Source organism: Thunnus thynnus, chromosome 7 (assembly GCF_963924715.1).
Source record: "Thunnus thynnus chromosome 7, fThuThy2.1, whole genome shotgun sequence".
NCBI classification, from domain to species: domain Eukaryota; kingdom Metazoa; phylum Chordata; class Actinopteri; order Scombriformes; family Scombridae; genus Thunnus; species Thunnus thynnus.
Window position 1 is genome coordinate 24,958,680 of NC_089523.1, and position 26,932 is coordinate 24,985,611.

General features: G+C 40.5%; 1 protein-coding gene across 14 annotated transcripts in view; it reads right to left on the reverse strand.

Moving 5' to 3' along the window:
• Positions 1-3,427: 3,427 nt before the first annotated feature.
• Positions 3,428-26,932, reverse strand: part of robo2 (roundabout, axon guidance receptor, homolog 2 (Drosophila)) — a 343,344-nt gene continuing 319,839 nt past the window's right edge. For 9 of the 14 annotated variants that reach the window (XM_067595136.1, XM_067595141.1, XM_067595138.1 and 6 more), the window contains 11 exons: positions 26,791-26,918; positions 25,602-25,874; positions 24,449-24,574; positions 17,845-18,004; positions 16,194-16,457; positions 14,894-15,108; positions 10,496-10,678; positions 9,843-10,001; positions 9,261-9,527; positions 7,699-7,893; positions 3,428-6,514 (listed from right to left, as the gene is read on the reverse strand). In XM_067595136.1, the coding sequence (XP_067451237.1) occupies positions 6,513-6,514; positions 7,699-7,893; positions 9,261-9,527; positions 9,843-10,001; positions 10,496-10,678; positions 14,894-15,108; positions 16,194-16,457; positions 17,845-18,004; positions 24,449-24,574; positions 25,602-25,874; positions 26,791-26,918 (1,972 nt within the window). In that variant the 3' untranslated portion in view covers positions 3,428-6,512. The remainder of the gene's footprint in view (positions 6,515-7,698; positions 7,894-9,260; positions 9,528-9,842; positions 10,002-10,495; positions 10,679-14,893; positions 15,109-16,193; positions 16,458-17,844; positions 18,005-24,448; positions 24,575-25,601; positions 25,875-26,790; positions 26,919-26,932) is intronic. The other 5 variants (XM_067595147.1, XM_067595146.1, XM_067595145.1 and 2 more) reach the window with 2 other exon arrangements.

The window sequence follows — 26,932 nt, forward strand, 5'->3', positions numbered from 1 at the left end:
TAAACCCAAATATGCCAACCTTGGGTCAAAAATAACAGGAGTGTTGGGGAGAAATTGTTTGGTTGTTTTCTGCATGAACATGTCATCCACTTGGCACAGCTGAGAGAGAGAATGATTATGAGATAAGTAATAAGTAAAATGAGTAATTGTTGTCTGTGTGTAATTGGTCTGCTTTATATGTGTCGTAATTCCTTAATGCTAACAGAATTTCTTGTTTAATAGATGTAAAATGGACAGGTAACCTTTGAAATCTTGATTGATACTGACACTAATGTAATAAATCATACATTTAGTTTCACTGGACTGGACAAAATCATGTTATTTGTCAGTGTTCAAAGCACAAATCTAGACATTAAGAAATGACCATTCTTACAAAATCAGTAAGAAATTAAAAATGCAACAAAGAATTTCCATAAGACATATAGATAATATTATCACACAGCAAAATGAGTGCTGAAGAAACACACTCTTCACTCACAGAGCCATGTTTAGACATAACTGTCCACATTACATGTGGGTCAATTTCAGCCTGGACAAAACTATACAATCTTTTTTTTTTTCAAAAATGTTTTTATGAAAAGCTACATGCTGACACACAGTTCTTCATGACAGAATTCTAGTGAGAAATGGCAGCTAGTAGCACGGCACTAACCTGATCTATGCCATTAAGTTCTTGCAAATAATGAGAAATATCCTCATCACTATACAGCATCACTAACAGACAGCACAGATTCAGAACACAGAGCCTCATCCTCAGTATTAGTATGAAATTCTTACACTTTGCCAAGGAAATATGTCAGCCACTAGTCACACAGCAGATGTCTGGTGGAGAAAAATCACATAATATCAGATACCTGCAATATATCAAGGCAAAGTTTCACCCATTAGAACTAAATATACGGTTAAATAAGTCAAATTATGGTTCAGAATCATCACACATCAATAGCACATCAAATCTGTAGAAGCTATAACTTTCGTAAATTAACATGACACCTCTGTCAAACCAGGTTTGGGAGCTGTCACCGTGTAGCAAAACTGTAAACAGCCTGACAAACATCTACATTTACCAGCAGAGCACTGAGACACTGTTGCTCTTCTCATTAAACCAGCCACATACAAACATGCTGTAAAGAGTGAGCTGTCTTACCTAAAACCAGGTGTTCTCTCATCTCATGTCTCTGGGCGAAATAATCCACGACAGCTGTGCTGCGGGGAATGATGTGGAACTCTTCATTTTCCCATCACTTTCACCCGAAATCTTCACTTTACCTTTTTTTCATTTAGAAACACTATCATTACAGGGTAATTTATGTTTTTTCTTTGGGATATTATTTTCAAATGACAAAAATGCGGATTAATTGGTCCAGGTGCATATGAGTGGCAGCAGATTGGGGAATACTCCACTAATCTGGTGTGGGGAGGGCTGGGGCACACTGACATATTGACAGCAATAAAATCAGGGCATTTTTATATTTTATGGGTGATTATTGCACTTACGTGCCACAGAAGTCTACCCTGCAGATGTCTACCTTGCCTATTTATAAAGCCTGCACCTGGGTGCTCTGACCCTAGTGGTAAAGGTGTCACATATTGTAGCTTTCTGTTCTGTCTATGTAATGAAACTGTCTTGCACTCAGCTGCAAAAATAAATTTAAGTCACAACTTGAATGTGCATTTTGAGCAGAGGGATCATAACCTGTAAACAGTGTATGAGAGATGCTGCACTAGTTCGGTTGTGTATTATTGTGCAAAACAAGGTAATGGCACATCACTAGAATAATGATTTCTTTGCAAACGGGCAAAGTTGAACAAAACTAAACCCTTGAGTCCACCAGAGATCGCAACAGAACAATTCATGCATGAATTTGTCATTCGCCGGGTTCAGTTGAAGAGAATGCGTGATGGAGCAAATGATCACAAGACACAAGCGTAAGTGACCTTGCTTTAGGTCAAAAAGTGTCATGCTGTATTCCACCAAACATCTGTTCATAGAACCAAGATGCTGCTGCACAGATCTGTAACAAGAGGGCCCCCATGTAGAATGCAGACTACCCGCTGAACTGGCCTTCATCACCTGACAGGAAGTGGCAGTATTCTTCATGCATTAAGTTGATATCATACGGTCTATGGTTGGTATAGTAGATCTCCCTCTCTTTTGGCACAACCTTGTGAGACAGCGGTGTCAGCTTAAACATTTCAAGGGGCTCAAACGGCTCGTCCTGCAGAATTCGCATCACTTGATTCAACCTTGACTAGTCTTATGAAGTAAGCAGTAGTCCTAAAGGCACCTGTAAGAAACAGAGAGGTCACAGCCACGCCCTGCTGTTCCCCCCGTACAGTCTATGTTTAGGATGCCCCGTAATGTGACGTCTTCAGCTTGTCCTGTAGAAACTGGAGGATTTTGGGGGTTGTGCAGGAGAGCAAAACCACCAACTAACTCCATGCTAACCACGCTACAAACCACAGAATGAGGCAGCTTCCACTCGCCCAACATGAGAGACAGTGATCTTATTTTAACTTAAGTGGAAAATGCTGATGTCAACTCTAACACTATGCCACTCAATAGATACGCCAATACTAAAGCAACTGCACACACATTTTCCTGCTTGCTTGGAAATCAAGGACTCATAGCAGCCCACATGTATGGTCGTTATATAGCCAAGTATGGCAAATTTGCGGTTATTACAGGTGATGTGTGTGTGTATACATGTCAGTTGCTCCCGTGGGGTCAGTCTATACAAATAGAAAATGGAAAAAAAGGTTCCAGGTGGAATATGTCTGATTGAGAGATGGTGTGATAGAGAACAGGGTTTTTCTTGCTCATTTATATTTGCACATAATGCTCATGAATTGGCTCTTCCTAGTTTTTTTTTTTTTTTTTTTTTTTTTAATAAAATGTTTTGCACCATTTCTTTCACAAGTTATGTTACTGTGAGTTCCGTGTAAGAGAGCTTGAAAGCAAGCTGCCTGTCTCAGTGATTTAGGAGATTTGGATTTGTGTTTGAAGCTGGTCCTCTAGAAGGATCAAGGTAGGGATTGGTTTGACATAAAAAGCACAGCTGAGTCAGGAGCTCTTTCACAAACAGACACAGTAAGTAGGCTACACAACTTCGGTGCCCATGTACACACACCAGACACACAGCACAAGATAACTACACACATGTTGTTGCTGAGTCAAGCACTATTAAGATATCAGAAGGGGCATGTTTTGGAGAAACAGGCAAAATTTGCCATTTTTCATGCTGTTGTGGCTGTAGTATAAAGAAGTGACCTATAAAAGCTGAGAAACAGCAGCTTACAGACATACAATGACATACAATGTGTTTTCCTGCATTATTTCCTTTTTTCCACCCAATTTCGAACCATCAATTCCCTGCACTGCTGTCTTTTTCTCTTTTTTTTAATCAAACACAAAAAATCTAAGGCATTTTCATTTTTCAAAAATATTTTATTTGATATTGATCCAGGTACAAGGAAATAAAAGAACATGGATTTATTTTACAGGACATGGGAATGAGACTGTAAAAGTTTATTTTCTTGATCCACTCTCTTTTTGGACAAGGACATGCAAGTGAATACAGAAGGTGGTTTTACAGAAAAAGAAAAAATAAAGCAGAATGTACTGTACTGTAGAAATGGCATTGGATCAGGGTGTCATTTCACCCCGTACTGTACAGAAAGATTTCACCCAACAACTTTCTCTTTTTGTCATTTTTAATCCTCTTTTATAGCAAAAAGGCAACACATAGATAGGCTACAAAGAACCAACAATATTGAGAAAATGATCAAAAGAGAGAGAAAGCCAAAGTACTTTCATCCTTCCAAAAAGACGTTTTCTCTATTGTCTTGACGAGCATACTGTGAGCATTTTTGCTCCTTGTGTTCAAAAAGGTTTTATGTTTCTTTAGTTTTGACATGAGAGGAGCAGTGCGGTGAACATGCAGGACGTAGAGTGATTCAGACGACTACTGACCCGGCATTCACCGCGCTATGAGCACAGTGTGCCTACAGTATTGTCTCTTTATGGCCTCGCTGCTCGGCTCTGACAGCAAACTTTACAAGGAACAAAAAACACATTTTATATTCCACGAATCTTTATGCATATTTCACAATATACTTTTATTATCATTTTAATAAATACAAAACGACACTGTGATTTAAAAGAAAACAATGAGTATTAAAGAGACACTAAAACGCATTAGACATTAGAAATATCAATCTTAATTTGGTATGTTCTTTTACTGACATCTTGTCTTAAGGTGGATGAACCAGCACATTATACTCGGAATCAAAATCCACAGCAGAAAAGAAAAGAGGGGACGACAGAATCGGACATGAGAGGGATATCTTTGTCAATGAAAATGGAATGGCATAATCAAGTGGAGATGCGTATGGATATATACACATATATACACATACATAAACACCACCAGAATGTAAAATAACCTGAGATACTCTTTGCACCTCATTTCCAGAACACTGGCCACTGGGTGGATGATATAAAATGACGATGGCATGACGACAACAGTACAACAGCATCTGACGGCCTTTAGTTTCCACCCCCCCTTTTTATCAACATTAGCAGTACAAAAAAAGACAAAACAAACAGTCATTGAACCACAAAAATCCTGAACATTAATATTGAAAACATTGTTGTAAGCAGCGTTTTGGAGTCCATAAAAGGCATACAAAGAAACAAGCTTTTTCATTTAAAAAAGGACAACCAATAAAACATTGTCTGAAAAGACAAAAATTGAGAATCAGAGGCTGAGAAGTCAAAGTGGCAGATGATAAGTGTGTGTGTGTGTGTGTGTGTGTGTTGTGGCGGTCAGGCAGGTAGAAAGTGTTCTGCTCCACACTGTGGCTATAGACATGGAGGCATTGGAACCTGCTAGTTAATATACAAGGCTTTTCTCCGTTTATCACTTGACTGTTTGGGATCAAACTCAAAGCTACATCGCAAATCGTACACACACACCGTTTCTTTTCAAATCCGAAAGTTATTGACACAAGACTGTGCTGATCATAGTGTACTGGTAACTGAGGCACCGACCTTTAGAGCAACATCTGCATTTCGGGTCACTGTGTTGTTTTCTCGGATGATACTGTACCATAGATAATATAACAAACATTAAAACAGATAAGTGCTCTAAAAAGAAAACAATATCAAAAATGGATGGAAAAAAAAGACATAAAATAAAACACAGAAGTTGTAAACAAATTATGTTGCTCCACTAATATTTTCGGTAGCTTTGGGAGTATCATTACTGCTAGACAGAATCAGTACTCTTGTTTGTGATGTCTGCTTCCCTATTAAGGCTAAAAAGAATCATAAATCTACCTCCTTAAGTGCTATGACTTAAACTACAGCATGTGGACAGATATCACGGACTCCTCCTCCCTTGTGACCGTTTTATGGTTAGTGTGCTGTTATGCGGAAACGAGGAGCGTAAACTCAGTGTAGTAAAATTATTTAGGCAGTAAATCATAAAAACAAAATAAACTTGAAATGCTTAGAGACCCTTGTATAAAAATAAAAACACACACTCCCTCACTCTGTTTCAGAGAAAGTGCCTGGAGTTGCCCAGAACTAATTGTTTCTGATATCAAACTATTGTTTCAGGACAGTTAATTAGGAATTAAATAATCAACTCAGTAACCTAAAGTAATACAGTATCCTCTGTGTACAATTCTTCCAGCATCATATTTGCCCTTCAGACCCTCAGGAACCTTGTGTCTGCCACCCAATTAGTCTCAACTATGGAAACGGGTGCCTTATTTGTTGCTGTCTGCGAGCAAAGCCTTACTCTTTAATATCTCTCTGTACATTAGTATATAATTTTCTTCTCTTTACTTTACAGTACAGAAACTCCTCTTCACATATTCTTCCGGTTCTTCATGTCAGCAGGAGCTATGTTTTTGTGCTTATCACCAAAAATTGCAGTGCAAAAACAATAATTAATAATAATAATGATAATAATTAATGGTAACTATTAACAAACAATGGATTATAAAACAATTATTTTATGGCACAACAGCCACTCAATTCACATATAATACAAATAACCAGATAAAACCAACTGTTCCTGTATATGGAAATAAAAAGCTCAAACTGAATCAGGCTTGCATAGCAATGCAACAACAAGTTAAAGAATATATTTACAGGAAACAAAATTCCCTTTTCCCCAAGGGCAGTTACCAGAAAATGTGTTCTCATATAGATGTTTTCTTTTTTTTTTACTTGCCTTTTTCTAACAAAAAGAAAGTTACAGTAAGGTAGGAGGTGGAAAATATTTTCTTGAGGACGAAAACATAGTGAGATGTACAGTATGTCTGTGTCTATACATCACATTTACAGTTCTGTGACACAGCTTTTCTCTGTAGTGCCCTCTGCTGCACTCCTTCCCTCTGAGAACACACAGGTAAGGACAAAGTTCATTGCCCCAAATAGGAGGGCGTCACTCTTTCGAGGACAGGCCGGGTTTTCTCCAGTTCACATCCCAGGCAGATTACTCTGTGGGAAATGAAAAGAAAAATATGAGGGATGTCAGGAAATAGCATTGTAAAAATGGAGAAATTAAATTTCCATTACATATTTTATACCTACAGGTTAGAAGTTTTGTTTACCCCCCCCAAGGAATTTGTCGTGAAAATTTTGAAATTCACAGAAAGCAAGTTGCCTTTCAGAGCTTTATTGCAATAACCAGAGTTCACATTTGCAAATGTGGATCTCCCAGTTTGCTATACTGAAGATATACTATAAAAATTTCAATAATTGTATTTGTACATGCAGGTGTTCGTCACATATCATCCCATATTCGTCACCCTAACAGGTGTCTTTTGATCAATGCACAATGTTCCTTCTATTCATTCATAGCCTTATCTATCTTTCTTCCTTAGGGGGTTTTTCCTCTTTGCCTCTGTCTACTGAGAAGTAAAAGTTGAAGGCCGAATCTTATAGCTCGCTTTTGTTAACTTATCCACACCTGTCGGGAACCGGCAGTGGAACATTTTCACACGAGAGGCAAAGAAGACAGACTATTATATTGTTGTTCACTTCGCTGTATGACAGTATAACATAACCTTGAGACAATAAACATGAGAGCTGCCATTTCAGAATGCTTGACACACTGCAAAAAGGTGCAATATCAATTTTAATACCCTTTAATATGTATGTGGCACAATTATTGATCCTAACTCCTTAATGGTCATATTAAAGGTGGTCCTGGAGCTGTAGTTGTAACTTTCTCTACAGTGCTTGGTTGACAACTGATTTTCCTCAAATGGAAAAAGACTGTACCACCATCATAAACGCTGGCTGGATGCAATGGTACACCTCAGACTCAAGCAGCTAAAGCATACTTCTCTTGGCTCAACCAGAAAGTTTTACAAGAATATTACATTAATGTTTACAATGATACAATGTATAGTTTCTGTTTTTTTCCCCCTCTGATATTATGTGTTTATGCATGGGACAGATGTAGGCCGGTGTTGATGTTGATATATGTGGCAAGTAACTGATTTATATTTTGAAAATTCAATACAAATTTTTGAAAATAATAACATAAATATTTCCTATTCACTTATGGTTTGGATAGATTAGCAGGACTACAACTGACAAAATATGTCACTGATGTCACTATACTTTCTTTGCTGTCCAAAACAGGCAATAACACATCATGATACAATTTTACGTACATAACTCTCCCGAGTACTGTCCTTGTCCATTGGTCCCCAGGAAATCAGCGTGCTCTATGGCGGTCCACTGCTGTGGCTGTCTTGGACCTTCGGTCTTGCGTGGCCCTGTCGAGCCCTTGGAGGAGGCTGTCCCGGAGGAACTGTGGCCACCGGGTGAGGGGAAGGATGGTTTACTGTATGGCAGGCATCCCTCCTCTGAAAAACAAACACAGAGGGACCCAAAGGCATACTTTAACTTTGGGAAGTGGTAACAACACGTGACTTTTATTGTTGCGGTGAAACACATCTAACATCTGATGCATAGAGACAAAGAGCACTTTGCAAACCCCCCCTCTTCCTGACATCTGCAGAGTGGCAGTGCCAACAGGCAATGCCAGGGCGTGCCACAGAGAGGATTCTCAGCCTCACACATGGCCTTGCATCAACCAGCCTTATGAGGGGCAAATACAATAACAGAGGGACCACTGGCTGCTGTGGCACCCCCTGCTGCAGGGCAACATAACATCGACCCTCAGCAGTCTCTGTCGTTGCGTGAAATCTCATCAAACTGCTCCCCACTGCTCCGCTAATGACTGTAATAGAGCCTGCCTCGACCTCAGTGGATTCTACTGTGAATCAGTCAGCACTCTGACACATATGGGAATTCACCTATGAGGTTTTTTGTAAAGATGCTGATTGCGGCACCTGTCTTTGTCTCACAGTCTCTCGGTGTCTCAGATTGCCTGTCTGAGAAAGTCCTGGCACAAAGAGGGCAGGGCGCACAGCATGGATATCTCTAATGGTCACAAACATACACACACATGAACACAGGCACACACACAGATGGGGTATAGAGTGGCTGCTGTTTGTGTGAGAAAAGAGAGCCGAAGCGATTAGAGCGCATTTCAGGGGCCTCCTGCCTAACTTGGAGTGGAGCAGGCCAACATTGGCAACAGTTACAGGGGCATTGGGGAGGCTGAGGGGGGCATTCTGGAAACCAGAGAAAGTGGCAGACAGTCCAATCTGTTCATGGGAGCCCAGTCTCAACGCAGCATGAAAGCTAACTTCAACACAAGAACTTAGATAAAATTCTCTCCACTGTCAAGCCATGGCAGCAGAAAAAATTCTCCTTTGCCCTTGTTGTTTTCTTGTTAATTGAATTCAATTCAATTAAAATGTTTATTGTAATATCTGTAGTCAAATCTCCACTTTCACTTTAATATCAGTATTGTTAAGATTGTGACACTAGGATATTGTATTGTCCTTGTAATGAATAGTGGTGAGCGTGAAAAATTATTTTATGGATTTTTTCGGTTGGGTAGCAGTGCATAACTTGTGTGTATTTACATTATTTTAGAGGCCTTTCATCTTTAGAAATAAATACATCTTTGGTAGGCGTAAAGCCTGGAGTGCACAACCCAGAAAAAGCATCTGTTGAGATGTCGGATAGTCAGGTTTAGTTAACAACATGGCCTTTTCTCTGGTGCCACCCTCCATTTTTTTTATTTTATTGCCCCACTACCAAGTTCTCTCTCTACACGTCATCCCTGCCATTACTATAAAGTTTAGACTTTCAACCTTACCAGATTTGTGCCCCCTGCGCCCATCATCAGCTCGGTCCATGGAGCCTAGCCTTTCTTGAGCCTGGCGATGATGTTCCAGCGAAGTGCGTGTCTGTCTGTCAGTGGAGCTCTTCATGTCGTCTTGCCCAGACAGAGGTCCTGACATAGACGGGCGCTCCAGAGATGAAGCCTTCCTCTCTGTTGGGGGTACCACGCTGCTTATACTGCGGGCCCCTTGGATACGGCCCTGCCCCTGACAGGGAGGAGGCTCAGGGGGAGGAGGTAGGTCTGTGCAAAAGAGAAACCCACAGAATAAATCTACTGAATTCACAAATTTCTTATAAAATGTAGTGTTAAGAGTCTAATCATGTCAAGAAACATTTCCATCCAATTATATTATATTATATAATATTATATAATATTATATTATATAATATTATATTATATTATATTATATTATATTATATTATATTATATTATATTATATTATATTATATTATATTATATTATAGTTTATTATATATAGCTCTTTCTTGTTTATATAACAACAGATGTTAATTTCTACATAAACTGTTTGAAATGTGTTTTCAGTCACATCCTCACCGTCTGCACCAGCTTCTCTCCGGTGGGGTGCTGTGCCCTGGCTGCGGGGTTTGCGTGTGGGCCTGGTGGCCCTCTGGTGGCCCAAGCTGTGTGTGCCGACTGTGCTGCCATCTGTTGAGAATGGACTGCTGGGCCGGGGCCTGTGGGACAAGCCTTTACCTGCAGGAGGGAAACAGGCACACAGGCCAGCTGGTTAATAAAGATATTAAGGACTCTACACCAAGACAGTGAAGCTGAGGCCATCACCAAGAAAGGTAGAGGTTATCAATCATGATCCAAAAACCTATTAAAAAAGTTATCATTAGAAAAGAGAGAGCTTTCCGGTGAAGCCTGTAAAAGGTTGCAAGTATGACATATCACCCAGTTATTATTACCTTCAACTCAAGAAAGCAGGAGTGCAAAGCCAGGTGAGTTACAGAAGAGCTGATTTAAAGTTAAAGACAACAAAGATACCCAGCCATATACAACAGGTGCCATGCACAACCTGGGCATATCATCCTAAAGCAGCAGAGAGGAAATCACAAGCCAGCATCATGGAGGAAAACACCAGCCAATGGATGACAGGAGGAACAATTAGAGCAGAAAGGAATAAATCATCTGCCATTGGTGGAAGTTCCAGACCAGCAGTGGGTAGCTAGTCTCCACACACCAACCTCTTTTGCTGAGGCTAGTGCCCTCCAGGCGGTAGCCTGCCTTGTCTGCAGCGGCCACCAGGGCCTGGGCAAAGCTGCAGTGGGTAAAGATGGAGCCATCTGATGAACTGCCCAAACTGGACCTATGGCTGGAGAAATTACGCTCATCCTCCGAGGCTGAGCCCCACCCATTCACCATGGACCCTATGGAACACCACAGGTTTCAGCAAATGTGTGTATGAGTGTGTTACACTGTAAGAGTGAATGATATATTTTCTAATTATTGCCATTACTTCAAAACACTAATATTCAACCATATCATGTTCATACTTTTCAGCTCAGTGGCCATAACCTTTATGGATATGATCTGCCATACTGAACATCTGCTCTGTCACACTACATGTATTGAGTAATCTTATAAAAAAGAGGTAATATTACCATCCTACACTTAAATGATTTTGTATTTGCTGCAGGACATTTCTGTTCTTGCAGGTGAGTGCTTTTGTATAGTCATTCTGTTCTGGCCTGCCCTCACTCATCTATTACAAAGACATGCCATACATATATTGCATACACACACAGAGAGGTGCACACAAACACACAAGAATGTACACAGAGTAACAGCAGGACCGGCATTAACTGATTTTGCTCTTCTTTTGATAAAGAACAATGAGCGCACCTGTGCAGAGCAGAGTTCGCTACAGTACTGCCTCAGGTGACGTAGATGAAGCACCTCACAAAACAGTGTATTGAATCAAACACCTGGTGGTATGCACACAGTTTGGTATTTTTTTAATTCCTGTTTAAAAATGCACAGCCACCACTGTCTAAAAGGAGCTATAATTGTAAGAAAAAATACAACTTGAATACAAAATCACTGTATTTTACCCCACACATATATGTTATTTTAAAGATGATTAAAAGACGGAGGGTTAAATCAATACCCAACTCAACATGCTACAAACAGGATTGAAAGGGCTCGCATAAGGGAGACGTGTATATATTGATAGATTTTTTTTTTTTTTTACTTTTGGCTTATGTATCTGTGCTACTGTAAGTATTTCTTCATGTTTAGACTTTTTTTCACATTCAACCAGCACTTTAAATATAAAAGTTTCAGTCTGCCAATAAAAATATGCCACTTTGGCAAGCAAGAACATAGAGAACAGTCGGTTAATGTGACAGCTTTCTGTGGGACTGGTTTGGCAGACTTTGCTTAAGTGGCACTAACCCAAGTGCTCTGCTTACACAATCTATCTCTCCGTCATACAATACACAAGAGTGATGTGATTAAACAGACTGGCTTAACAGAGAACTAGCGAAGTGCAAGGGTAAAGTTTGTTGAGGGAGCGATGGGGACAAAAAGTTAGCGGCAAGATTTATTAAAAGGTCAGTATAATACAAAAGATGATACAATCCTGGCCAGGACAGGATGGCAGAGAGATTGAGATTCAAATGCACTCAACTCACACATGTATCCACCACAGTAATAGAGTTTGCTCTCTCAGATGGTACCTCTCTCTGCAATATAATATGACACATTTAAAATACGCAAAAACGTAATATGATTGTGATTTATTTCGCCAGATACACTGGGAAATCCCTCTCAAAGAGTTTTCCAACTTCTCCATCTGTGGGTCTCTTCATCTTCATGTCTCAAAGAGGTGGTTACTTAGTCACTGGATGTGACATCAGGGAATTGCACCTTCAACACCTAAAGTTGCAACAGATTTTCACTTCTACTGCAGTAAAATTCAGATTCGGATTAATGGAAACTTCTATAAAATATAAGCTTGCATAAGGTAGAGAACCCCCTTACACAACCCATTTTTACAGCGTTAACTGAAATCCAAGGCAGTAACTACTTCGAGCCTCTCCATCTTGCCTAGCTATTTTCTTTGAAATTCTTTTCTAAGAGTTTTTCTCTAAGAAAGAAAGACAGCAATTCCACTGGGTCCTATCCTCTCACAAAGAATAGAGCAGATAATGAAGTATAGGCAGTGCCAGCCAAGCACCGAAGCCTCCAACTCCTCCGGCTCAGCAAAGGAACACTGCCTCAGCAAATCACATCACAGAATGACTTTTCAGTTGCACTAACTGCCACTTTCTACTGCTGAACCTCTGGAGCACTTCTATTCTCAGAAATAGCAGTCCAATCAAACTGTGATCACTGTAACATAATTTGATAAAAATTCAATCTAGTTTTCTTTTTGCTCTTGAAATGTGGTATTTTTTTCTGCAGCTCCAGACTGAGGTTTGCACTTTGCGTGTGTCATTTTATCATGTCTTGAACCGAAGCAATGGGCCAAGCCATGTACTCTAAAAACCACCGGCTGACATCTCCCATACCGCACGCACTGTTAGAGCAAGGCCAGTAAACAGGAGATGGTTGGGGGGCAGTAAAACCCAGCCCAGGTCCTTCCTGCCACTAAAACTGATTTATACTGACGGAAACCCTAATCTGCATGTCGTTAAGTGGGAAAATCATTCCCCCTGACGAGCAGGCGTCTCTACCTGTCGTCAGGAGACGTGACCCTGCTCCTCACAAACCTGGCAAGGCTTTATGGGAGAGTAATCGCCCAGAACAGCCCAGCTTTCAGCTCATTGTAGGCGTAACAGCCTTACTGTTACCACACCTCAGCTTTACATGACCTATACCGCCCACTCTACACACAAAGCCAGGTAATACCTATGTGTTCACTCCATCTCTCTGGCTCAAGCAAGACATGGCTCTGCAATATCCACAGCAACACCGGGATTTCCATTTATCTGCTAAACAATGTGGTGTATCATCTCAGAGCATAGAAGAATGCATCGAAAAAATCTGTGCAGACAATCTGCTGGTGAAAAATGGCCCCTGAGGAGAAGACTGGCTTTTTTTTACTTGGGCATCATTGAAAAAGTTTGATTTACTGGCCTTTGGTGTAACATTATGAAAACAGACCTATTTCCATATTATTAAAGCAATGACAAATCTATCAAGTGAGGCTCAACAGGAATCACACTCCTACCCCCCTTTATTGTATAGCCTCAAAATGGTGGCCACAATAAATCTCAGCGATTTCCCCTATCCTCCCTCTCTTCCTCCCACTAACCCTGGAGCTGGGACTGTGTCTGTGCTGTCAAACGATGGAGTGCGAGGTAGACTTGCAGAGAGATAAGAAGAAATAGTGCTGTCTTCAGAGTAATACAGTGGAGGAGAGATGCAGTAGATTAGAGCCCAGTTGCTGCTTTATATTCCTCTAAATACATCAGCAGTAGCATGTGTCAGCACAACCAAAACCACTGTTCCATCATCCAATGGAAAACTACTCTTTAGGGCTGCAACTGACAGGCTAGACCAACAAACAGTGCTGTCAACCCTCTTATTCTGGCTCAGCTCTTCTGCCTTCAGATACAGTATATTTTTTGCTCAGCCCCTATTCCTTTCCACCCATAAATTTCATGATATGCATTGCATTTTTTTAGTATTCACTGAGTATTTGGAGACCTGAGATGTATGCGCAATGTCACAGTGTTACACCACGCAAGTATTTTGTATCACAACCTGTCCCTATAGTACATAGAAGCCAAAAGTCACACATTTTTCATTAATATTGCCCCAGTTTTACCCTCTAGTTTACATAGTGATATTGTAGCCTGGGCAGCCTGGTCAGTATGAGAGCAGCAGTCCAGAACCCAGCTCCGCCGCTGCCATGTCATGCCCTTCATATGTCCCCCTGACAGACGGCTGTAAAAGTTTTCAGTGAGTTGTAAAAATGGAAATGGTGCCTCTCGTCTGGAATGGAATATGCCGCACGTGAAATTTATTTCAAATCTCCTCGGGAAGATATGGGTGGCGCTGGCTCCGGTGCCGTGTGCGAGTTAAATCACAGTCACTCTCCTCTGCTTTCCTTGCCTCTCCCTCTTCTTAATTTCCCTCTCACTATCCTGTTTAAAATTCATGGGCTTTCTTATCTCTTTTTTGGAAATGATAATTATAATTCCCCAGAGTCTGCCAGAAGTGCTTAAAAAACTTGATTGAGGGACACTCAGTAAGCATGTTAATCTAAAAATTAACACATAGCAGACTCATGAAGAGCATGTCATGAACAACAATCAATTTTGTGTAAAACAGGATGAAACAACAATGGGACTTGAATCAGTTTTATGTATTCACAGTGATTAGAGCATAGTCATTAATATTTAAACAAAAATAGTTGAACCCTGATTGAGAAGTGTCAAAAAAATCTTAAAAATGTATCGTGTAAAAACAGCCTTAATATTTTATTTTACAATTATATTATTGATCAAAAATAGTAGTTCTACTTTTGGAAAATATAAATTAATAACCTCATAGAATGTTAATTAAAATAAACTGCAATACAGTTCACAAATATGCACATCATGTAGCACCATCTCAGATTACAGCTACCTTACCTGTTAAAGAGCTGTCCAGGTTGTCCATGCTAGACCCTGGTGTGTGCTCAATACCACGGGGATGTCTGGCTCCATAGCCTTCATCCTCCTCCTCGTCCTCCTCCTCCTCATCCTCATCAGGCAGGTCAGTCTCCAGGTCAGAAACCATTGTGCTCGACACGTAGCCCACTGGAGGAGCCGGAGCCTGGGGAGGAAGAGAGCCTCCCTGCATGTGCCTGGCAAGACAGTAAGACAGCATATTACTTTACTCGGTATGCACATACAATATACATCAAGGAATGTGGAGGGGTGATTAATACAAGCGGTAAAGAAAATATTCAATAGTTTCTGCTCTACAGGATGGCAAAGAAAAAGAAGGATGTAGTGTGGGAGTGTAGAGCTAATTTTTGAGACCTCTTCAATATGTGAAGCACTGAATACATTTGGACAATTCCACTAATTCTACGTTGCTGCTTGCATGCTAACACAATGACCCGCTAATTGCTGCTGAGATGGTACAAAGGCATGCTCTCTAGGCCTGTCGACACATGGCTGTCACCTCACTGGCAGCTCGCTCTGCTGACAGCCACATTTGTTTGAGGAGTGCAATGTCTTTGACGCGGTTTGCAGTGGGAATTGGTTGTAATTACTGGCCCTCTGGTGTTGTCAGAAATGCTCTCTAACCAACATAGTCATTACTGGGTAACATGACATCTCCTTCCTGACAAGGCTTCCCTGTCGCCCACCCCCACCCCCCCACCCCCAATTCACTATTATGAATGAATGCCAGTTTCTCATTCTCTCTGCGTTGCTGACAGAATGAAGCATGGCCTTCATCTGACTTGCATGAGCACAACAACAATGGAATGTGCCGTATGGGTGCAGGGGGAGTAAACAACCATGGGTAAAAAACTGTGTCTCTTAGAGTGAGCAAAATACAGTAGTCACCTAAGTGGTAGCATGGACCCATTAAAATGAAATGATTAATGGGTTTATCTCCACTGCACAAACAGTTGACATGAAGAATACTGCAGGACCAAAATAAATCCTGGCAGCAATAAATAGGGACAGAATGTACAGTGAGATAGATAGATGGATAGATAGATAGATAGATAGATAGCGACATAGAGACTTAGAGACATAGAGAGATAGATAGATACTATGAATATAAATGAATATGCAAATGAAACATTCATTACTAATTATAAAAAGACAAATTTTAATTTGGTAGCGTAATTGTGTCTTTCAACTTCCACATTTAAAGACCACGGATAAAAAGGATAATATTTAAATCTTTAAAATTAAATTTTAAAAGGGTTACCATGTCTGTTTTGCCATGTCCAGTTGGTATGCTCTAGTCAGCTCATCCAAATGGGCCTGGAGCATGGGTTGCATCTCATCCCGAGGAGAAGGGGTAAGGGTGGCTGTGGACTGCTGTCCAAAGGACACAGCGGCTGGGGAAGAGGCAACCCCCCGGATGGGCGGGGTGGGAACTCTCTCTTCCTCCTCCTCCAGCTCATCCTCCATGCCCTGGTGAAGATAGGTCTGCACGGGCATGGGTGGGCCCCAGCCATCACTCTCATACCTGACGTAAGAAAAGTTTTTTACTTCACAAATGTTCTCAAAGTGTATGTGTGGCATTGTTTTAGTCTTACAATATTAAATACAGCTCGCCAACTTAATAGCTATGAGTATTGAGAGAAGACAATTTGATTGTAAAAATACCAATAGATAGAAACAGAAGAAAGTGAGTGTTAATCCCCTAAATATCTAATATGTTGAATGCTGGAGAAGGGGGTATTTTAACAAGAATTCCTATACACGAACACAGAGCTTTGTGACCTTGTCCAACTTTTGTAAGAATTTGTTATATGACAGTCTCTAAGTAGAATTACAGCGGCAGTCAGGCTTCACTTCCTCATAGCTGTGCTTATACATGCTGAAATAATACTAGCCATAAAGAAAATGTTCATTAAAGAAATTTGTCAGTGCACACTCCGTAGGACATAACTGTTTTAATCTGCTGCCATTAAGAGCAGCCTCAGATTTACAGTGCACAGGACTCTTCATTTGCCAGATAGCCTATTAAAGCAGATGACTCTCCCAGATTGGAAAAGGGAGTAAGATGACTTAGTACCTACTGGACCAAAGAGGGACACACACACAATCACTTAAATAAGTCTCTGTTACTTTGTACCTAAAGCAGAGTGTTGTCTGGGCTTCAGCTGGATTTACACTGTAAATTAAATGTTTTAAAAAGTGTCAGCTGATTTGAAAAAGTCATGTAATTAGAGGTAAACCTAAGAAGTGATTGGTATTGCATCAAACATCAATAAGAACTCAGACAGAATTTTACATTTACTTCCGTCTCAGTGGGTGGATAACACTATGTTGGTATAAATCCCCCACTCTGCCTGTCTCTCTCTTTCCTTTCTCTTTATGAAACAATGCAATTATGATTTTTTTCCACTCTGGAATTCAGCAAATAGATTAATCTGAAACCATCTGTGCTAGTAGCAGCAGGAGACTGCTTGAACAATGTTTTTTTTTTCAATTATTTTCCAGTCATGGAGTCATCCCATAGATTGAAGACAGGATCAGCAGATAGTTTGATCTGCAGCCATCTGTGTATGAGTTTTTGTACGAGCGCCTGTGTAAGTGAGTATGTGTGTGTATCGGACTGCCTGTGGAGACTATACACACATTGATCCTTCACTTTTCTGCAGATGTACAGTGGTACAGTAATTAGCTGCAGAGAAAACAGAGCTGAACCCAGTTATTATACACAGCAATGTGTGGTGTTGCTCATGTTGGCAAGCGCTGTCTTGTTCTTTCCAGCAAGCGAGCAGCTAGATTTCCTACTCCTGCGGTGGCTAGAAGAAGAAGTCACACTCACAATAATAGCAATAAGCAAGCTCAGGTGCACTTAACATTAGATGACTAACTCTGTACGGGAAAGTTAGTAGACATACCCTCCTCCTTCATGGTGCTCATTGGGATAATGGTCCATCTCTGTGCCAGGGAGAGGGTGAACCGGGGGAGGGGGCAGGGGAACATTGGCCCAGTTGGACCCATTGGCTTTAGTGGGCTTGGAGCCTGCCTTGGTCTTCTTCTTCTTTCCTCCTTTGCCACCTACAAAAGGAGGGGATGTATTTAAGAGACACACTCACTGAAAATTTATTTGTGAAAGAAAATAAATTAAAAACTGATACACGAGATCGATAGCACTGCAAATGACAGTAGCTGCTTTTGTAACAAATGTGTATTCTAAAGAAACTCAGTTTATTCCAAACACGCTACTTAGATTTCAGATCCATTTGGACTCAATTTCAACATACCCTTGGAAAATCATACACAATTTCAAACACAAGATTCAAGGTTGCCGGATGAAAAGCATGCTTCCATTGATTGATTGGCTGAAAAGCCTCAAATCTCCATAGAAACAGGAGAGAATGGCAGTAAACGAGGCCAAGGCAGACCTTTGTACTCCACCCATCCCTCACTGTCCCCTTTCACACCAGGCTTTGGGTTCCACAATGAAATATCTTACTTCACAGCATCATCATAATGAATGGCTTGTGTAGTGTCAGTGTGTCCCTAATGGAATTCACTGAGAGTCTATTACTACTTTCATTTCTTTTATTACACCAGAGAGCCGCTAACCCCATCCATTTCCACTCATATCCCTCCAATACCAGATTCTCCTCTGTCCCATCCATCTTTATAAATCTGCCAGCCAGGTCAATACCGGGTTTTATATGATTTGGTCACTGTGGAAGAGACGATTTTTTTCTGTTTAAAACACGTTTGACTTCAAGCCCAAATCTGTTTTTAAGTTGAGGTATGTGCAGTATACACATTTTCTTACAATACAATCAGTGACAATACAGCCCCTGCAATTAATACAGACCACAGGTACTTTTGTCCTGTGTACCCCAATGAGTAGAATATGTAACCCTGACGTATTCAAATAAAGAGTAAGAGCCAGCAACCAAAAAAATAGTATATACTGTACTACAGCTATATTGTATTATATTATGATGCACAAGACAAGATTCATAAAGCTTGAAAGTTTAGACACGTTACAAGTTTGACCAAAACATCTGCATGCAATATTTTTCTTGTACATATACACGCTGCAACACAACTCAGGGACAAACATGTTTTACCTCTATCAATACAGGTAACATTCAAGACTGAACAAGCATACATAATGACGACGTAAAAAAATGTCTCCGCATTTCTGACAGCAGTGAAAACATTGCTACACCATGCTAAGACTGAGGTACATAGATTCAGTTCACAATCTCTTCTTTGACATTTCACACAGTAAACTTGCTGCATACACAATTGAAAATGTACACACACATTTTTTGGTTTATCCCATCTCTCATCCCATATCGCCTCACAAAATCTATCAAGTTAATAACACGGTGCACATTCATATGACTTTCTTCCCATGCTTCTTACTTCGTGCTAATTGAAGGAAAGACGGGAGACATACAGTATTTGCATGTTTGATCCGCTTGTGGTAGGCTGAAGAGCCTCCATAGCAGTCAACACCTTACATCTCATTCCAGAAAATACCTCAAGCTGACATCACAAGCCACACAGACTATGGAAAGCCATATTTGGGAAATTCTGTTGAACACATTTGTATCTGTCATCTATTGGTTAGTCTCTGCTGCCAAAAGCCTGTAATCACTTTCCCTAGAACCATGAAAAAATTGCCAATATTACATCTTGTGCTATGTAACATCATGCAGTCTAATGTAATCTAATAAACTGGCACAGTAAAACGTAGATCACTGTCATCAAAAGAAACTTACAGAAGCAATGACAAATTTCTATGAATTATCACAGAAGCCAGATGGCAGACACATCAGAAATGCTGTACGATGTGTGTGAAGTCCAGAAACATTCTGTTGTTACTATTGTTACTAGACTACTACATGTCACTATTAAGAAACAGTTTTTTAACAGCAAGGAAAACAATAGCAGTTCAAAGATGAGCATGGTAAGACTGTAGGGGCAGGGGAGGAAATATCAGGCATGAGGAGATAGAAGGGGTGTCAGCATAAGATTAATAAAGAATGGAAGTAATAAAAGAAACAACTGTAAGCCCAAGGCAGGCGGCACCACAGTGCAAGTATAGTCTGAAAGTAATTGGGTTTCCTAATCGTACCTCTGGGCGACGCTTGACTTTTACCAATAAATGGTGAGCTGACGTGATTGTTCAATCATCCTTAGTCCCTCCACACAAGACCAGCCATCAATATTGTAAATGAGCCTCTTCTAGGGACGGATGGTCTGGCACTGGAATTACAACAGCTCACCCCAAATATGAAAAATACAGAGAGAAAGGCTGTGGCTAGGAGCTATACATGAATTACACAGCGAACCCATCTCCTCTGACAAAACAGGGCCTCTCTTCAAAGGGGAACTCATACTAAATATAGATTCAGCATTGGGTATTTATACCCAAGGTTTGGGCGCTCCCAGCATATAACTGTAGGGCTGCATAGCCTTGAGCTTGCTTTGTTTTCATTGGGTGCGTCAGTGCTGAGAGAAAAGCCACAGAGCAGAGACTCTAGGAGGACTATGCAGCCAGATATAACTTATGAGTGGGAGAATTCTTTTCAAAAAGGGCATCAAAATAACTGAAAGACATGTATCACATGTATCATAATTTCTGTGGCTTATTAAAAAAAAAAAAACATGTTACATAATGAGGTGAGATGCAACATATAGGGAGAGTGCGGGAGTACAACCAGTCACACACAACCATGGACTTCACACAATCATGGACCTTGTAGCTTCACAGACTTTTTGCCTGAGTGTGAGTGGAGGGGAGCGGAGAATCTTCAGGGTCTCAAACTGCTACAGAAAACACAAAAAACACCAGCTTCCTCTACTCTCCTATACTAAGAAAGGTTTTAATGAGCAGCTTCATGTCCCCAGTGGAGATCCATGCTGCCATGAAAGCTGCTCTATTTCTGTTCCTTTTCATCCTGCTCTCCTCCTTCAGACCTGACATTCATTATTCCTTCCATCTCCTCAGAGGGAGAGCAAGGCACTGTAACTTCAACTTTTCCCCCCTTCAAATGCTGAGTTTACTTTGGTTGAAGTCTGAATCAAAGCTTAGCTTGTGCTGATTCAAATTTCCATCACTGTTGTAAGCTGCACTATACTGTACAGCACATGTTGTACAGAAGACATACTGTATATAGTCTGAAACTTATTATATATATACATTTTATATCACTTGTCAATATAGCAGTGAGTCGAATGAATAAACACATCTTGTGTTAATCAATTCACTTTTATGGCATCTTTAATTCTTTATTTTCAGTCTTCTTCAGACATACATTTTTTCCCATTAAAAGGTGCAATCCTATTTGCCTGTTCTAGCCTACATCATCCACGATCCATTCTTCTGATCATATATTTAATTATAGATTACTATGTAAGGGTAGGTAGAAAGTTGATCGAGCTAAATTCTTTAAACATTTTTTTTCTTCTAAATATTGTACATCAATTGTCATTTATTGGTCTCCACATGCTGTAAGCCTTTATATCATCTCCGTTGACTTAACTTATAGTGCTTTAAAGGACATTTTTTAAATTTTTGGAAATACACTACAAAAAATGTGTAAAAACAAAAAACTGATGTTTTATAGAGATTTATGTGCTAGTAAGTGATAATTTTTTTAACCTTTGAAGAGCACCAGGCAAGCTCTTCTTATAGTGTTTATGCTAAGCTTGGCTAACCGGCTGCTGGCTGTAACTTCATATTGAATGAACAGATGTGTGAGTGGTATTGATCTTCTCATCTAACACCGCAAGAAAGCAAATAAACGTACGGTATTTCCTCAGATTTTGAAGTTTTCATTAAAAGCATATTCTCTGACACACTATACATTAACTTCTAAGTTAAAATATATATTTTTTGTACATTGTGTTTCTCTTCTTCTCATGAAATCATAATATAGTATGTGCAAAGCCAAGTCAGAGCTGACATTAACCTGCGAGTCTATGGAAAGAATCTGCCTGTAAGGCATGGTCACTTCACATCCTTCTCTCCAGCCCACTGTGTGCCAGAGCATTGAATTAGAGACCAGTTAAGGCAGTGGCTTGTAACTAGATAAAAGAGGAGAGTGGAGGGGAGGCAGGCAGAGGGCTGCCTTGGTGTCCTATAAATGACATTGTAATTCTCTGAACATGGGTTTTAGTGTAGTCGCCCACCATTAGGGGAAGAGGGAAAAAGGGAGGTATTTTTGCCACTTTACCCAGCCAAGCATCTCTAATGGTGTGTGTGTGTATGTGTGTGTGTGTGTATAGTCCACTCTGTCTGAAAGACTCCCTCTGCCCCTATTCCCGTCTGCTCACTCACATAGTGAGAGACAAAGCCTTTACAAGGACCGGCAGTGATGGCAGAAACCCAGCATTAGCACTTGCAACCATAGTCTGTCAGGAGATCATAGTATTATTCTGTCTCTCTGATTTAACTGTCCTGTTTCTTTATGCTCCAATAATCTGTTGACTCTTATCCTATATCACAACATGGCTACATACAGCAGCTCATTTAATTTAAAAAAAAAAAAAGCAGCCCATTACTGTTAAAATATTGTAGCAGGCTGGAGGTTCGCTGTTTCAGGAACTCAAGCAGAATTGATCTCACGAGAAACAGTGTGATTGTATTGATAGCAATAAAACTGCAACACTGCAGTGCCCTCTTGCAGCCATACTGGAGTGAAGGTACGAAGGTTACAATATTGTAACCCTAGTTCTATGAGCACTGGCAGAGCCCTCTACTGGACTCTCACAGAGTAGAGGCGTAGCTGCCACTATTTCATGAAAATTAATTGCAACATTTTGGTCACCTAAAAAAGTCACGTTCAGCGTTTGGTTGTCCTAAAAGACTCTCTAAGGAGTCAGCCGTTCAGTTTTTCCGGTATGTACATTTTGTTATAATGGTTTTAAGCCTGATTTTTGCTACCAAAATTTAGCATTTTCAAATGCACTGTGCTAACCAAGCTAGCAGCCAGCACTAGGTCAGATCATCTCGTCCAAATATGGCCACTTCTGGCTTCAAAAATCAGAGATGATGACAGTCATCGCCAAACTTGAGACTTCAAAACCATGTTCAAAACAGCAGTCCACAAACCAATGGGTGACATCATGGTGACTACGTCCATTTTTTTTTTTTTAAAGTCTATGGTCAGTGCATCTGTGTAGCTCAGCTAGCAAGATGGTAGAGAGGACAGCCTTTACATCATGGAAGTATTTGCATTATTATGCAAGGAATTGTAAAGGGGTTTTCATTTTTGGTAATGCAAAAGTAGTCTGAGTTACTTTTCCTTTTCCCAGTGGGTAGCACTGTAACATAACAAGTTACTTTTTAATGACAGTAATGTTGTAATGTAACAAGTTACTTTTAAAAGTAACGTTACCCAACACTGCTCTTTTCTCTTTCATAGACACGTGTGCACACACATACACACATAAAGAGCCTGACTGCAAAATGTTTACTTTACTGAATATGCATTTGCTGGCTTGCCTGAAACTGGACTAGGATCATGATTTTTTTTCTCTGATAAATATAAATTCTGTTCTAAATATAAACTCTAAATAATGTTCATGTCTTAATGACACATATGCAATAATATCTTTGCTCTTGCCATGTTTCCACTCATGGAAAAGGGGAGAGTTGGCATTAAATAGTAAGTATTTCTCCCACTAATTGATTACAGAACATTCTTATTACCTAAGCTAAATTGTTACTGACACTTTGGTTCTTCTTTAAAAAGGACCAGATGTCTTAATTTGCTTTTGGGAGAAATTTTCACCAACAGTAATAAAGTTGTTTAATTAAACAGCATGTCTGAGGAACAATCACAAATAAGCTAACACCTAATGGCTAAAATTAAATATAATATCAAATGATCTTAGTTTTATCCGGTGAAGTCGTTTTCAATTCTGTGACATTTGGAACGTTTAAACAATAAATACTAACCGCTTCAGATTCTTCACCTCACTGACTCCAATAGTGCTGCTGCTGCTGGAATGCTGCTAGTCAAAAATGTGTGCAGCTTGAAGTTCAGGGTTGCCAGATCATCAGATCAAGTACCCCCCATATCCTGCTCTTTCATTCTTTATCATTATGATGCACTTTTTTCAGAAAACAAACAACCCTGGCAACTCTACAGAGATCTTAGTGTTAACATTATATGGAGTTAAAGATTGTTTGAGATCGGTAAAAATATAGGTAATCCATCAACACCTTGATATTGGTAGGGCCATGTCCCTACCATCCATATTCAAATCTACACCCATGCTATAAAGCATTCACATGTAATGAACTGTAAGCAGTGGGAGCTGAGTGAGCAAAGCATCTCTGGTGAGGGAGAGGGACTATGTTAATAAAAAAATATTTTTTATTGAGATGTCAGGTTTGTACATGCAAATAACAGATCAATAAAGCAATTAAGAAATCAGTCCATCATAAAGTCAAGCGGCAGAGCCCCAGAGGGTGTCCCAATCTGTTTCATGAAATTCTCTGCTGCATAAACCAACCTGAGAGACTGCCGCTTCGCTCTGAGCTGTTGTGAGAGCTGGTGGTGCTGAAATCTTGTGATTGGTTGTGTGGTATTCTATTAGACAATCCTTCGGCCAATCGGTAGTCAGGAATGAAAAGGAGGGCTACAGTGGGGGTTAGAGGGCAAAAATCACAGTGGCATCAGGTGTTTGGCAGTTAGCACAAGCACATGCAAACATGCAATTAGAGCATCAAGCAAGCAGGACATATTCAGGATCCATACATTAAACAAACAGCACGTTTTCAACTTGTCACTCACTTTCTGATTTGTATGCAACAGACAATAGATTTGTTGTTGTTGGTTCAAAAAATATTGCAATAGTCCTCCATCAAGCTCTCTTCAATTCATAAAATGAGATAAATGAGTCCATAGTGGGGGATTTTAATTTAATATTTGTCCCCATTCAGAGAGATATAATCATACTTAATCATATGTGATCATACTTCTTAAAATAATGCCAGGGAGAATTAGAAAAGTAGTTTTTAAAGATTTATTGCATTAGGAGGGCTATGTAAAAACTATAATTAATATGTTTTAGACTGTTGGAAAATGAGATCATAAATATGTATTAGAATATAGCCGAGGAATACTGATTGCACCTTTAAATATGAAACTCCATCCGGCTTTAAAAAATCCAGCATCAAATCCATGGTAATTAATTTGGATTATTTTCTTAAATATTAGCCAAGCTAAAATGGATTGGCGATTACTCTGTAACTGAAGGAGGAGTGGTACCATCATGAAAACTGGGCAAGAAAATGGATGGATGACTTAACTTCACTACTCCTTCATGAGATGTTTATTCAACCTTGGAGTGTAACCAAGATGATGTCTGCTGGAGGAAAATAGCTCCTTTTAAGAAAACCTCTCTCCAACCACAGTGGGGTTAGAAAGACTTTAGAGATTTTAGGTGGAAAAGTGAGTTTAAACTGGCGGCCTTGTTACAACTGTGAACTTTTGGCTTGTGATCCGGGTTCACTCAGTTTTTATGGAACAGGATGAGAATAATGGCTCTAACTGACGCTTATCATACATACATAAAAAAAATACTTGCTGAACCTCACACAGATCAGGGCAACAATATCCCCACAAATCACTATTTACACACTCAATTTCTCAGCGTAACTTACTGTTGTTGCAGGAGTTCTTGTCAGGCAGGGAGTAGCCCAAGTTAGCCATCTCCTGCTTGGCCTGGAGTGAGGCCTTCCACTGGGCCTCGGGTAGGTCCACAGCCAGCTCATGGATGCTACTGGAGTGAAGAATCTGGGTGGTGGCATAAGGAGTGGCCTGGGATGTTTGGCCTGGGCTGTTATAATTGGCTTTGGTGGTGAAATCGATGCTGCTGTAGATGGCTCCATCAGAGAGCATGGTGCCTGTCTTATCCCCTTGCCCACTGGGGAGATCTGGAAAAGGGTAGGGAGATGGTTTATAGAAATGAAGCTGTCCTCTTGAAGAAATCTGGACATCACCTAAAACCCAGGATTTTTTAAAAATAAAAGCTGCAAGGAGGAAAGACAATAAGAGAAAAAGACTATCCAACTGTATGCCAGGTTTTGAGTGACCTGGGATTCAAGCGCACATGTTCCTGGATTGTTATGGAATTACAGTCTGGGGCTTGATGCTTTCAGATCATCTCAATTTTTAAGAAACAGCACTTAACAGATTCATCTCACTGAAAAATATCATCTCAGTTATTCATGCATTCAAAGCCCCAGCCTCCCAGCTGAGGTGCCCCGTTCCCCCTCTGCATATATCTCACTCCCCTCCCTTCTCTGTTCATATACATGAGGGATAATGCTGCTGTTCTGCATGTGTGTGATGACAGAGGGAAAGACAGAGAGAAAGAGGTAGGAAAAGAGCAAGCAGATTCTCTCCGTAGTGCATGGTTTGCATGCCCAGTGAAGGGGAGATGATGTAGAGCCATGGCGGAAGTGTCCGCATCTGCGCCAGTCAAGCTGCGCCTGTCCTTCACGACTGGCTGCTCAAGACCATCCTTTCAAACACCCATCCACCCCCTGCTCCTCTGCCTCCTCTGCCCGTCTCTTCTCTCGCATTCTCTTGCTCTGAGGTATGGGCTATGACACCAGGCTGGACTATTTGCAATTACTCAGCTGACAGTGGATGCCTCTGATGTGATATATAAACATACATCCATACACACATGCAATATGCATATATGTATATGTCTTGCAGACATACAGTATATGTACATGATGAACAACAAGAGCTTCGGTAGAACAGAAAGCAAGGCAGGCCATCATCTTTCATCTTTTATGGTATGTTTCTCCCAGGAGACCACCAGGGCAGACCTTCACTTACCTCCTCGGCCAAAGTTACTCAGGTCATTGGGTCCCCCTGAACTGCTGTTGACAGGCAGGCTGGTCGCTGGCCAGGAGTCCGCTAACCAGGGGTAGCCTGGGTCACTAGCATTCAGTAGTCCTGGCCGGCTGGGAGGACATAA